At 44.9% G+C, this 14,870-nt stretch overlaps 2 protein-coding genes across 2 annotated transcripts in view; one reads left to right on the forward strand and one right to left on the reverse strand.

Moving 5' to 3' along the window:
- HTT (huntingtin) overlaps positions 1-14,854 on the reverse strand; it is a 134,323-nt gene extending 119,469 nt beyond the window's left edge. The window contains exons 1-2 of the mRNA XM_034672191.1: positions 14,803-14,854; positions 1,825-1,908 (exon numbers count right to left, since the gene is read on the reverse strand). The gene's annotated coding sequence lies outside the window, so the exon portion shown is untranslated. The remainder of the gene's footprint in view (positions 1-1,824; positions 1,909-14,802) is intronic.
- LOC117804332 (collagen alpha-1(III) chain-like) overlaps positions 13,971-14,870 on the forward strand; it is a 4,286-nt gene continuing 3,386 nt past the window's right edge. The window contains exons 1-2 of the mRNA XM_034670986.1: positions 13,971-14,006; positions 14,642-14,803. Coding sequence (XP_034526877.1) covers positions 13,971-14,006; positions 14,642-14,803 — 198 coding nt within the window. The remainder of the gene's footprint in view (positions 14,007-14,641; positions 14,804-14,870) is intronic.

Genomic DNA, 14,870 nt, shown 5'->3' on the forward strand with positions numbered 1-14,870 from the left:
CTCCAGAAGCTACCACTGAAATAACCCCACTGGAGACAAGGTTAGTATATCACAGAAGCCTCAGAAATGTACCAGAGATTTAGTTATATTCAAGGAGAGATCACAGGAAATACCAGGTATAAAGAACATTTCATAAATAGAAAACTATCAATTTAAGCTCTACACTCTGAAATTCCTGCAAAGTATGGAAAGTATATTAAAACTAAATTGTTCTTTGATCTGATGACACCAAAGACGACCCCTCTGGATCCATAAAATACCCCATCAACATGTCCCTCTGTAGAACAGGAAGTATGACTATCAGCATTACTCCATAAAAACAGAAGAAATAGACTATTGTGAAAACCATTAACAGCTACTATTTCGATTTAAGATGGCAAACTGAGCCACAAACCAGTCCTAAGATATCCCAACATACTTTACTAATATGAAAATCTAAGCCGACATTCCATCAATTCCCCTGAAAATGATGAAAAGAAACTGAGTAAGTACAGAGCAGGAAATATTCCAAGTGGAAGAGAGTGTGTCTCCTGGATCTGTAAGCTGTCACAGTGAAATGTTCCTGGAGTCCTGGAGGCTGCAGGTCAGATGAGCAGAACTCTGCCGTGGCAGCGACTGCCTGTCAGGGATCGAGGTCACGTCTCATGAGAGCAGTGACACCTGAAAGCTCTGGACAACACCCGTCACAACCGTACAGAGCTCTCGCTCCCATGTGGCTACAAACACATACGCAGCATCACCCAATCTCACAAGAGCCCTAAAAATCAGGACTCACCGTTCACAACTGCAGCAACAGAGACTGGAAAAAGTTAAATTTATGCAAAATCAGCTGGCTTATAAGGAGTAGAAATGGAATTCAAACCTTTTTTTCCCCTACCTTTATCATGGTGTTGTTTTCTACAATAGCATTCTAACTTAGAATTTTTATTTTCAGCACATACTCTCATTTGTTATTTCATTTGCTTCCCACATTTCTACAAATTAGAAACAGAAATCATCCACCACATTTCCCAAACGATGGAACAAGCTCAGTTAAAATGAATTATTATATGTGATATACTGCATATATCTGCAATCTAATATTATTATTCCAACTATTCTATTATTAGAGAGAGCTCTTTACAGCTTCCAAGCAGGACAATAACATGAATTACTTGTTCTAAGAGAAAGAAAAGCAAGGAGAGAAGTATTTCACCCACATCCAACCAGGTAACAGAATTCAGAGACCTCAGGCACATCTGTTTCCTACTCAAGGCCCTAGAAACAGGCCTGAAATATTTACCATCCACAGCCACTAGAACAGTGGTCAGAAAGACAGACAACTGAAAGCAAAGAGAATGAAGAGACTTAGCAAAGATACAAAAGAAGATGACACGAGTTCACCCCAAAAGAAAGATGAAGCAGGGAGACTGGCCTACAGTCAACGGGTCCCCAAGCGCAGGTGAGCAGGCGCCAGCCACTGCTGGGCGCGCCCGAACAGCAGCAGGGTGCCAATGAGAAGAAAACGCAAGAGATGTCACTGGACAGTCTCCTGTCATTCCGATTAATGCCATAATGTAAAAATATCAAACAGAAGATTTTTCAATGATCACAGTTATCAAGAGTGCTAATGAAACAGAAACACGCTGTTCAATTACGATCACGGTTACAACTGTTGTACACAAGTTACAAAAAGGAAACATGACCCCTTAGAGTTATAGCCAGAAATAAGAGAAAATGGGCCTTTAAATGTCTTAAGAGAACTGGGGAGACAAAGAATATTCTAGCCCATTAGGAACAAAAATACAGTCTTAATTTTTACCAGAAAGTTCAAAGTACAATTACCTGAGTGACTGGGCCACTATGTTCTCACATATTGTCAGACAATGGTTCACACGGTCTTTCTTGGTGGCTGAGAGTTCTTTCTTTCTAAAAGAAAAAAAAAGGAAAAGTGAACATGTGTTGAATTACCCACTCCACCGCTTTCCATACGTCATTCATTCATTCCATAGCACTTCTGGACCACCAGGAAGAAACCGCATACTCCGTGCTGCGTTGGGGGAGGGGGGTCAGCTTGGGGAGGCACAGAGGAGCTCAACCAAAGGCTCCCTAAACTACACGGCTCCACAGAAAAGTCGGGTGATGTCACCGATGCACCTACTTTTCCCATTTTAGAGGAGAAACTGCAGTGCAAACAGTGACTCGCCCAAGACCACACTGATGAACGAGGGGCCATGTGATTCAATGAAATACAGCATCATACCTACTCTTCATACCTAGCTGCTCTACTGCTCGAAATCACATTGTAACTGATGGCCGACCTCATGCCCTCTGTGGAGAGACTGACAGCTTCTACACCCCCAGGCAGCCTGGAAGAAGCCCCCTGTGAGGACTTCCAGGGCAACACAAGGAGACAAACGGCCCACTCAAGATCGGAGTAAAGGTGCTTGCTTCCCACCCAAACCTGCAGCTTCAGACGCCTTCCAGGTATGCACCTTCAGAACAAGGGACAGAGGGGTGACCAAAAAGGAGCCAAAAATTAAACCAGGCTAAAGAACTACATTCAGAGAATCTGAGTGTGTTTACCAGGACATCATACTAACCAGAAGCAACTAAACCAGAAGACTACTAGTTTTTTGAGGGAATTGTATTACCGAAGAGGCAGGGGTCTAACCTGCAAACACTTGTGACTATTTAGTCCCCAGTGCAACCCTTGGGCTCCAAAAAGTGCATCTGAAGGAACAAGCTATTACAAACTGTACAAATCCAATGAAGGCAATGCCTCCAAAAGACACTTCAGACATGGCTGGAGAAAAGGGTCAAGGACGAACCTCCAAAGGGGGAAGCCAGGAGCCAAAAAGAACAGACAGGGGTTTCAAAAAGAAAAGAATCAGGGCCTGAGGAGAAGCCTCCTTCATGGCAAGTAGAGAGGGGACTTCCCAATAACTGGCCAATTAGAGTCTGTCATTACAGGGACTGGTGAGTGCATCTTTCTCACTGGTCTCTTTCCTAAACGGGACTTTCACTGGTAAGTTAATACTGCAAACTGCCTGCTACTCAGCCACCCAAATACCAATCTTTCCTCCTTGGACACATGCCCCCCAATTAGAGTTCCATCACTTAGCCTCCCTGCAGGTAGGGAGAGACACACGCCTTCATTCCCACAGATGAAATGGGAATGAAGTGATACATGGAGTATCTGCCTCACCGGGATCTGCCCTGGGTATCTCCCCTTCTAGTCCCTCCAACCAGAACAAACATGCCCAACACCCAGTTGTTGACTGTACAGATAAAGACAAGAAGACTGCAGAACCAACAGGATGGGAGGAGCCTGAGACCCTAAGTGACCACAAGAAGCAGAGCGTTTTCACCTCCCATCCTCAGGAGCCACCCACTTCGAAAGCACTACAATGGAAACAACCCAAATATCCTTCGCTCGGTGGATGGACGGGCAAACACCTACAGCCAGACAACAGAATGCTGCCTGGCAGTAAAAAGGAGCACACCACTAATACACACAACGGGATCTCAACGTACCAGATTCAGGACTACACAGAGGTAGATTCCATCTGTATGTTCCGGAACAGACAGACTACAGGAACAGAAAGTGATCAGCAATTTCCAGGCGCTGGAAGAGGAGTGGCCGAAAAGAGGCAGGGAAGCTTGAGGGGGTGATGAAACTGAGCTAGACCCCAAATGTGCAGTAGTTACACAGCGTCATGCACTTGGCAAAGCTCACAGAACTGTACACAAACAGGGCACACTGTGCTATTTGTAAATTATACCTGGATTGAAAGAAGAAAGTGCTATGAGAATTAAAATATTCTCTTCTTTAAACCACTAGATTAAATTCTCCATTACAAAAGCTTAGAATTTGCCCAGTGTAAGACCGCCATCAAGAAAATTGAAGAACATTGACCATTTTAAGCATTTAGGAAACAAACTAAGTCACCTATCCATTACCTTTTGATTTCCAAAGTGAAAATCTGACCAAGGCCTGAAATGAACTGAATTCACATACCAGGGTACCAGAAAAGAGTAAAAAAGTTACCAGCTTCACACTAATTACGCACATGCCTGTCAGAGAACGAGCCAGGCCAATGGAACATTTACCTTTTCAGAGTGACAGATATGAGTCTTAACAAGAACTTTGGGGACGCCTAGGTGGCTCAGTCGTTAAGCGTCTCCCTTTGGCTCAAGTCATGATCCCAGGGTCCTGGAATGGAGCCCTGCATGGGTGGGGGAATGCTCAGCCGGGAGTCTGCTTCTTCCTCTCCCACTCCTCCTGCTTGTGTTCCCTCTCTAGCTGTTTCTCTCTCTGTGTCAAATAAATAAATAAAATCTTTAAAACACAAAAACAAGAACTTTGTCTCCCTCTTCATATATAGGATAAACCAAAAGAATTCAGTGAGCAACAAACAGCACAGCTGTCAAGGCCTGAGCCTGATTTCATAAGACCTACCTGTGCTGTCGCCCCCACGTTCATGAAGCGAGCAAAAAGTCAACGACAGAATATGGATCTCACCCAAGAAAATAAAAATACATTCTTCCGTTGTCTATCTCCTTCCGCTCCTCCTCATTGAGCTCCTTGTGGGGAAAGCCTGTCCTATTCCCCGGGCTCCCTCACCAGGCCCCACCTGCCGGCCTCCAGGCCACTCTGGCAACAACTGCTCCAGGACGGCAGACTCAGAGCAGGGCCACAGCACGCCTCTGTTACTAGCGCTCAGCACAACACCTACACTTCACAGATGTTCATAAAAAGCTGATAAGGAAATGGATAAATCCACATTTTCTGTAGAAGAATAAATGAAATACACATTAAAACTGACTCAAAAGGTCTTGAGTCAGTCTTACAGATAGGATTCAGAAGATAAATGATAATTACTTTGAACCTGAGTTTCTAGAACCAAGAGATGGGGGAAAAAAAATAGAAACAGCAAAGCTACTGGAAAAAAAAAAAAAAAGGCAGCAGTGGAGCGATCCCCAGGTACTTGAGCTCAAACACTGTGGAAATTGGAGCCGGAGCCTGTGCGACCCGCCTGCCACACACCAGACCGTCACAGGTCTCCTAACAGCACCTTTGGTGATCCTTATTACGAAAGAGGGGACAGTATAATTTCTATCACGGTCAGCTAAGGAGAAAGCACACATATTTCAAGTTTCTCTTCTTACTTGATTCACAATCACTTCCTAGCACCGATGAAATTTGATCTTTCCACACAAAAACTGATAGCCCAAGAACCACAAAATTCTGCAGGTAGGACAAAGTTTTCCAAGGTTGCTAAACTAGCCATTGCAATTCAAACAATAATTGGTAAGTACTTGTTTTGTGTGAGAAGCATAAACACAAACCATCTGATTGCTACCAAATACATTAATTTTGCTCCATTTTTCTCAAATCCATTGTTACTGCTAACACAGCTAAATGTGTGGAACTGACACATTATCCTTAAAGAAGAACTGCACAATTTCACTACATCAGAGTCAAACTCTAAGAAACGCCTGCTTAAAAAGGCAGACAAGTATAACCAAACCCTGTAAAAAGCACCCCCCCTTTCATCACACTGAAGAATGCCCACATTTTTAAAGTGTGGGATCGGACTTTACCCTCAGACACCCTCAACGAAGAGACATCAACCAAAACTATCGGAAAAGGGGAAAAACAACCCTTCCAGTATTACCCACTGAAAGCGACAAGCGCACCCCCGCAATGTACACAGCACAAGCCACTGCCAGGTGGTGACTGCTTCCAAACCGGGTCTAACCAGGCCCATGAGAACACGGCCTCAGGAGACTTGCCAGACTTCCACACTCCCCAGCCTTCAGGGAACTCTGGGCACTCAGAACAACTCAGTTGTTTAGGTCGTGCATCTTCAAACTCAGTTCTTGTACAGTCTATGGTCCCTGCTTGAAATACCTCCTTCCTATTTTATTTTGTCCAAGAAGCAAACTTGGAAATTTAAGAAAACCATAACCACTTCATTCCCCCATGGAATTTAACTCCAACTGATGAACTGATAGGTCAAACTGGCTTGTTCTATGTGAAAATTAAGCATGGAAATTAAGATAAAAAGGGAACCGCCTTGTTCTGAGCATAAACTGGACGAACTGGGTAAGCAGTCCTGCCTCTTCCAACTTTGGTAAACGCAATCATGCTAACTTCACCTTCAAAATGCAAACTTCAGTCGTCCCCTCTTTTGTACTGACGCAACATGCACGGACGGAAACACACATTTGCAAGAAGGTGCATAAAAAAGGCCAGGCCTCAACAGCACGCTAGGACCACGTTAAAACAATTACTGAAGAATGAATTCTAAGAATGGGACTTCAACCGTCGTCTAAATTCTTATCGCTAATATCGTGTTATTTTGAGACTCGTCTTGAAAAATGTGGTTCCAGGCTGAAGGCTGGCAGGGGAAAGGCCTAGACTCCACAGGCTCTTGAAAAACGCTGCTCGTCTTGCATTTTTCCGGCTCTGCACACTCACCTTCCCGCCGCACCTGCACAGCCCAGCCAGCGAGCAGGACTGAGGCCTCCCCACTTGCCGCCTCCCGCCGTGGCCACTTCGCTTCCACCAAGTACGGTACTAATGTCAGTGCTCCTGAAACATTACAGCTCCTTCAGACAGATTTTAGGAAGGAAGGGGACACCAAAACTCATTGTGGAATTATGTGTCACCTAATTTAAAAATAAAAGTGCTGTTTGATTAGGGGAACCAAAGACTGAGACTTCCCCAATCTACAGTCTGTGTCATAGAAAAGGACCATTAAAATAAAGACTTTCTTGGAGCGCCTGGGCGGCTCAGTCAATTAAGTGTCGGGACTCTTGATTTTGGCTCGGGTCATGATCTCAGGATAGTGAGATCAAGCCCGTCATTTGGCTCTGTGCTCAGCATGGAGTCTGATTGTCCCTCTCCCTCCCCACTGCTTGCTCGCTCTCTAAAATAAATAAAATTAAATTAAAAAAAAATAAAAAATAAAGCCTTTCTTACTGGTGATCTAACTAAACACAGTAACAACCACTACCTAAAAAAAGGTGAATTTCAAAACACCAATCTGTTAAGCTAAATGAAAAAAGTCTTTTCTTCATTTGTGTGTATGTGTTTAGTTCTATACAATTTTATCAGTTGTGTAAGTTTATGGATCCACCACAGACATAGAACATTTCCATCACCACAAGGGCCCCTCCTAGAGCCACAGCCACCCCCCCACCACCACCACACTCTCCCTAACAATGGAGACCTCTTATCTACTCTGTTCCTAAAACCCTATCATTTCAAAAAATGTTACATAAATAGAACTATAGAGTCTGTAGCCTTTCAGGACTGGCTGTTTTCACTGGCATGATTTCCTTTGGAGTCACCTAAGCTGTGGCAGGTATCTGGAGCCGAGCAGCTGGACCATTCACCTGTCGAAGGACACTGAAGCTGATTCCACATTCTGGCTATTATGAGTAAAGCTACCATATAAATACCTGTGTACGAGGTCTTCCATGAACAGAATTTTTCATTTCTCTGGGATAAATGCTCAGGAGTACAACTGCCAGGTCAAATAGCAATTGTACATTCTGTTCTATAAGAAACTGCCAAACTGTTTTCCAGAGTAGCCGTACCATTTTGTATGCCCACCAGCAATGATTAAGTGACCCACCCAGTTTCGTCCATGCGAGCATTTGGTGCTGTCGAAGTGATCTTTCAGAAACATAAATTAGATCACTTGTTTTACCACACAAGTATGCATCTGGGCAGAGTAAAGTCCAAAGTCCTTATTACAGTGGTGCACAAAGCCCCACTTGGTTGACCCTCATCTCTAATCTCCCACCTCTCTAACCTTGTCTCCTATTCCTGCCCTTCATTTTGCTTCAGCCACTGACATCCTTACTATTCCCCAAATGTGACTGCACACTCAGTTTTCTGTTCTCTCCCTAGATCTCTTCTTCCAGATATCCAAACAGCTTGCTCCTCCACTCTGCTCCAGCAGAACCTTCTCAGTGCACTTATGCTCTAAACATAATTGCACACCCCTCTCCCCCTCATTCTGTTTTGTTTTCTCCGTAATATTCATCACCATTCGTCTTGCTCACTGCTGTAACCCCAGGACCCAGAACACGGCCTGGCACAAAACCAGCACTTGGTTGAAAAAGGGTCCCTTCCAGGTCAAGTCCAGTCCCCACTTAAGTCCCCATTCCCACTGGGAGCTCTTCAAGCCCAGTGTGGCTCATGTGTCAGGGTTACAACCTGCTTTGGGGCTACACAAACGCTTGATGGCCCTGGGACAGAGAAGTGACATTGCCTCAGCTATACCTGGACATACACAGGCAGCCCAAGTCTTCCCTCCCACATGTCGACAGCATTGTTAACAATGGAGACTGGCCATCTACAGTGGGGCTTTTCAAGCTTTAGCGTGCACACAGACTGCTCACAGAACCTGTCAAAATGCAGACTCTGATTCGGTACGTCTCAGGTGGGGGAAGAGTCTGTACTCCGTAAAAGCTCACAAGCGACAGCAAACTGCTGGCCCTGAGATCACACTTTGAGCAGCAAGGATCTATGGCAGATCATGTCTCTAACACATATTCCAGCACCCGAGCTGATTCAATTCAGCACAACATTAACCAGTGTCTTACACGGTGTTTTATTTTTCCTTCTTGTCTGAATAAGACTAAATGTCTTGAGGGTGGACTGCTCCAAGGCAGTTTACCAGATGGCTGGCTCACTTTCAGGCACTAGAGGTAACGGTGGGGGCTCTCAGGTGGAGAGAATACACCAGCAGTCATCTGAAAGCCAGGACAGTGTGAAACCTCTGCCTTCACAGCTCCAAGTCCTTTTAAAAAAAAAGTTCTTGTCCACGTATGAACTGTCACTGAGTCACACGCTCTGTAAAATGGTTCCTCTTATGTTATGTGAATTTCACCCCCAAATAAATAAATAAATTCTACACTATTATACAGCAGTTGGGAAGAATTATATGTACTGCTATGGAACAGTGTCTATGATATGCTGCTCTTTGAGAAATAAAGTCATGCAAACAAAAACAGAGACACATTTAAATGATTGAATGTGCATTAAAAAATCAGGGAAGACAAAAGAAGTTTAGTAATTGTTATTTTTAGCTAATAAGACTAGGACAGACTGGGAGGAGGGCTTTATTTTTCATCTTCTGTGCTGTTTGAAAACGTCTGATGATATATATTTGTACCTTTTATAATTTTTTAAACTACTTAATAAAAAGTAACCAGAAAAGAAATGCTTCAAGAAAGTGGTCTGATCATAATTAATCTAGGGATGGACAAGCTACAGCCTGCCTGTTTGGGGCTGGTTTGCAAGCTAAAAAATGTTTTCACATCTTTAAATGGTTGATAATAATAATAATAGTTTGTGACATATGAAAATTACATGAAATTCAAATTTCAATGTCATCAATAAAATGTTACTGGAACGCAGCCCTACTCACTCATTCACATATTGCCTCTGACTGCTTTTATTCCACCACGGCAGAGGGGAGTAGTTGTGACATAGACACTGTGCCCACGAAGCCTAAAAATGGCCCACTTTCTGACCCTTTACATAAAAACTTTGCAATGTCCACAAATCAGAAGACTTAACATTGTTAAGGTGCCAATACTCCCCAAACTGATCCACGGATTGAATGCCATCCCTATCAGAATCCTAGCTGGCTTCTTTGTAGAATCTGACAATCTGATCTTACAACCATATAGAAACACATGGGGCCCAGGAGAGCCAAAACTATCTTAACAAAGAACAAAGTTGGAGGACTCAAATTTCATGATTTGAAACTGCGATAACAAAAAGACAAAAAAAAAAAAAAAACTATAGTAATCAAGACTGTATAGTACTGTACAGGATAGACATTTAAACATTGAAAGTCCAGAGGCGTCTGGGTGGCTCAGTTGGTGAAGCATCTGGCTTTGGCATAGGTCATGATCCCAGGGTCCTGGAATCCAGCCCTGCATCGGCCTCCCTGCTCATCTGGGAGTCTGCTTCTCCCTCTGCCTCTGCTGCTCCCCTGCTTGTGCTCTCTTTTTTTTTTTTTTTTTTTTAAAGATTTTATTTATTTATTCGACAGAGATAGAGACAGCCAGCGAGAGAGGGAACACAAGCAGGGGGAGTGGGAGAGGAAGAAGCAGGCTCATGGGAGAGGAAGAAGCAGGCTCATAGCGGAGGAGCCTGATGTGGGGCTCGATCCCATAACGCCGGGATCACGCCCTGAGCCGAAGGCAGACGCTTAACCGCTGTGCCACCCAGGCGCCCCTGCTTGTGCTCTCTTGCTCGCTCACTCTCTCTCTCTCAAATAAATAAATAAAATCTTAAAAAGAAAAAAAAAGAATTGAAAGTCCAGAAATAAATCCATACATTTATGGGCTATTAATTTTTAACAAGGGTGCCAATACAATTCAACGGGGAAAGAAGAGTCTTTTCAATAAATGGTACTGGGACAACTGGACATCCACATGCAAAAGAATGAAGAAGGACCTTTCCTTACCTTACACCATATATAAAAATTAACTCAAAATGGATCGGATGTAAATGTAAAACTCTAAAATACTTAGACGAAAACACAGGAATAATACATCTCTGTGACCGCGAATCAGGCAACAGTTTCATAAATATGACACCTAAAGCACAGCAACCAGAGGCAAAATAGAAAACTGGACTTCATCAAAATCAAAAACATTTGTGCTTTCAAAGGACACTACCAAGAAAATGAAGAGACAATCCACGGAAAGGAAGAATGTTTTAAAAATCATATATCTGGGGCGCCTGGGTGGCACAGCGGTTAAGCGTCTGCCTTCGGCTCAGGGCGTGATCCCGTCGTTGTGGGATCGAGCCCCACATCCGGCTCCTCTGCTATGAGCCTGCTTCTTCCTCTCCCACTCCCCCTGCTTGTGTTCCCTCTCTCGCTGGCTGTCTCCATCTCTGTCGAATAAATAAATAAAATCTTTAAAAAAAATAAATAAAAAATAAATAAAAATAAATAAAAAATAAAAATAAATAAATAAATAAAAATCATGTATCTGATAAGGGTCTAGTGTCCAGAATACCTAAAGAATGGTTTCAATTCCACAGTAACTCAACTTCAAAAAAGTGGAAAGAATGAGGACAAGGGCTTACAAACTAAGTGCAAGAAAGACTGGGCTGTCCACTGGCTCAGTCAGTAGAGCAAGCGACTCTTGATCTCGGGGTCCCAAGTCTAAACCACACGTTGGGTATACGGAAGGGGAGGAAGGGGGGAAGGGAAGGAGAAGAAAGGAAGTTAGAAAGGAAGGGGACAGGTCCCTCATCTCCGCGTTCAGCCCCCTCACACAGACTCACTTGGTCTTACAGTGAACTCTCACCTGTTTGAGCTACTGCAGCAGGGAGTCCCATTATTTGCAGATGAATATATCCTGAGAACAGCAACCTTAGCGAAATCACCTCACACTTAGCAGAGAGGCACAAGTCCTGTTGGTTCTACCTTGAAAATCCTGTCACTTTTCACCTTGCCACTCACTGACAGCATCATGACAGAAGCAACTGGCATCTCTCACGGGACCACTTTACTAGCTTCCTAACTGGTTTCCTGCTTCGGCCCATGCTCCCCTTCACTCTGTTCTCAACCAGTATTCACTTAAAATGGAACTCAAATCCCGCCACTCCACCCACCAAACCCTGCAATGACCTCCCCTCTCACCTAGAATAAATGCCGGAAGTCTTCAATCCACCTACAAGGGAGGGCCGACTCAGCCGGCGTGGCACTCCCGCTCCCTCTTACCGCACCCCCTACTAAGAGTCTCCCTCTCACTAATTCAACCAACCAACCAAACCGACCTCCTTGGTATTCCTCAAACAGGGGGGGCCTCTGGACCTGTTCCCCTCCCTGGAATGCCCCTCCTCCATACACCTTCCCGGCTCTATCTTTGACTCTCTTCAGGTGTTTACTCTAAAGTCACAATCTCAATGGCCCTTCCCTGGACACGCTATCTAAAATGTCAACACCTTATCAACCCTGACATTCCCTAGTTCCTTTCCCTGCTTCGCTGTTCCTCCTTCATTTATCACTCTCTAACATACTCTATATTTTACTTATCCATCTTGTTTATTGTCTACGTCCCTCACTGAAATGAAAACCTCACAAGGGCAGAACTTTATCTGTTGACAGCTACAGCCCTGCAACTCCCACCACAGAGGCATACGTCAGATGTTCAGTAAATACGTATGGATGAATGAATAATTAAAGTCAGGGGGAAACCAGGTGGGAATCTGAAGGACAATAAGAAAGTACCAAATGCAAATGTCAATCGCCTCACAATTATAGTTAGGACCGTCCCCCTCTCTGGCACCCCCCTTCCCCACATGCCAGCCCTGCTGAGACTGTAGCGGGTCCTACCCAGCACCCCTGCACCCTACAGGCTGAGCAGCGAGCAGGCACTCAGATACTTCAATTGAAGCCCACGCACGGCCGTGACACTACAGCTCCACACAACAGAGGAGAACCATAAAAACAGGACAGACACTTTCTAAATTGTTTTTGGACAGTCCTACTTTGGCGAATGGATTTTTCAGCTGAAGCACTGAACAGAAATACCAAGATCCAAACTCGTAAGCAGAGTTTGTTACTCCAAATTAATGAATACCTGCTTTCTCAACAGCAAAGTACCTACAAATATGACATGTATGCATTTTATTTAAAATAACTACAATTAGGGGCGCCTGGGTGGCTCAGTTGTTAAGCGTCTGCCTTCGGCTCAGGGCGTGATCCTGGCATTCTGGGCTAGAGCCCCACGTGAGGCTCCTCCGCTGGGAGCCTGCTTCTTCCTCTCCCACTCCCCCTGCTTGTGTTCCCTCTCTCGCTGTCTCTCTGTCAAATGAATAAATAAAATCTTTAAAAATAAATAAATAAATAAAATAACTACGATTAGGCCAATGTAGTTGATTTCAGAGCATGCTAAGAAACTTTAGAAGTTACTATTCTGAAATACTTCTTTTAAATAATTTAAAATCTATCTTCATATATGCATGGTTTAGATCTGTAAGGATACACAAGGACGAAGTATAATAGAGCTTGCCTCTGGGAACAGAGTTAGGTACTCAGGAGAAAGGAGTGGGAGAGAACATTTTAATTATTATCTTTCAGTAATTTTAGAATTTGCATCATGTGAGTGTACTACTTACATGAAAATAATAGATTACACTTTTAAAATAAGTCAATCACACAATACCTTAAAATAAAGTAATAAAACAGCATCTATCTACTTTTGTCAAGGCAGCTGTAGAAAGAAACCTCTTTATACCCATATTTTGAAGATAAGCAAATTCAGGTTCGGTCAAATCAGCATAAGAAATAGATGGCAGATTTTTAGACTGACTGTTCGAACAAGCCCACGGACAGTGACAGCACTAAGGTCCCCCTTCCCACCCGAGCCCTGCTTAGCACTTCCTGTTACACAAGATCCAGGCAACTGTGAACCTGCATGACATCTGCCTCCTGGAGAGGCACTATAAGAAAAGTCTTCCATAAATTATGGTTATAAATTACTTGCTGTAGAAATAAGTCAAATTGTTTTTTAAAAATGTTTTTCTCTAAGCATCCAAGCAGATTTTTCACCTCTTAGAAGAAAAACTGATTTATTTCTAAATTTTATCCTAACAGATGAGTCAACATTACTCCCGGAATCCTCATTTTCTAATTAAAACTCTCGGGACACAGCAAGGATCACGTCAGTAACATAACAAGCAAGAAAATATTACTAAAAATGAGAGGGACCTTCTTAAAGGGGCTGCCCCTTGAACACTGTCCTCATTAAATGCCACCTTGTGCACATCCAGACGGAAAATGCAATGCCCCAAGGGGAGAGAAGGGCCTCACGCAGAAGGGGGGGGGGGGTTGTGCTTGGGTTCTGCTGGAAGGTATGGTCTCCAGGCACAAGCAACAGAGACCCCTAGCTTTCAAACAGTAGCAGGATGTGTCCAAAGAAGGAAACAGGAGCCGCCCATGGGGACCGCAGGCAAGCTGGACCACAGTGCTGGTGTAAGGCACATCCTTCATCCCGCAGCAATTAACCTCTCCCTCGGCAACGCGTTGTTTTTATGTCCAACTGAGAACAGGCAAGAAACTTCAGTCGACTCCTCCTACTATTCAAGTCGATTTTATTATTTCTCACTTCTTAATAATGGCCTTCTAAGCAGCTCCCCACTTACTTGGCAACCACAACTCAAGGGTCTGCAGACCAACTTGAACTTGGACAAGCGGGTCTCTTCTGATGCTACCAGTGCGACTCGCGACCTAACCGACATGCCTCGATAATGTGAGAAGAAGCTTCAAGGCACAGACTGTGTAAAGAGCCCCCAGGAACAGAATTCCCGCTGGGCTGGGACCGCACTCCCGCTCCTCCCCACCCCCGGCGGCCTAAAGACATGATGTCATCACTCTCCCCCCATCGCTCCGGCCCCCATGCCCTGCTCGTCGCGAAGTGTCCTGTGCCCCAGCGCTCCCCCCTCTCAGGGACGACGAGAGGGAAGGGAAGTGGCGGTCTCGGCTTTTCCAAGTTCTGCTCATAGCACAGCCCGTTTCTGGCAAAAATACAGAGCAGCAAAGTTCCTCCCCTAACTTCGCACGCCGGAAAAGGCGGAGGACTGGGGCCGTGCCCGCCTCGGTGCCCTCAGGGGAGGCCGGCGACGCCGTACCGGCCTGCGGAGCGGCACAGGCCCCCGCCGGGGGACCCGGGCAGGGCCACGGGACGGGGTCTCGCCGCAGGAAGGGCGACGGTGCGCGACCGGAGTTCGGGGGGCCGCGGGGCCGGGGTCTGCAGCGGACCCGTACTCACGGTCGGTGCAGAGGCTCCTCGGCCGCAGCCGGGCCGGGGGGCGGCAGGGGCGGCGGGGGCGGCGGCGG

Source organism: Ailuropoda melanoleuca, chromosome 11 (assembly GCF_002007445.2).
Source record: "Ailuropoda melanoleuca isolate Jingjing chromosome 11, ASM200744v2, whole genome shotgun sequence".
Classification (NCBI taxonomy): Eukaryota; Metazoa; Chordata; class Mammalia; order Carnivora; family Ursidae; genus Ailuropoda; species Ailuropoda melanoleuca.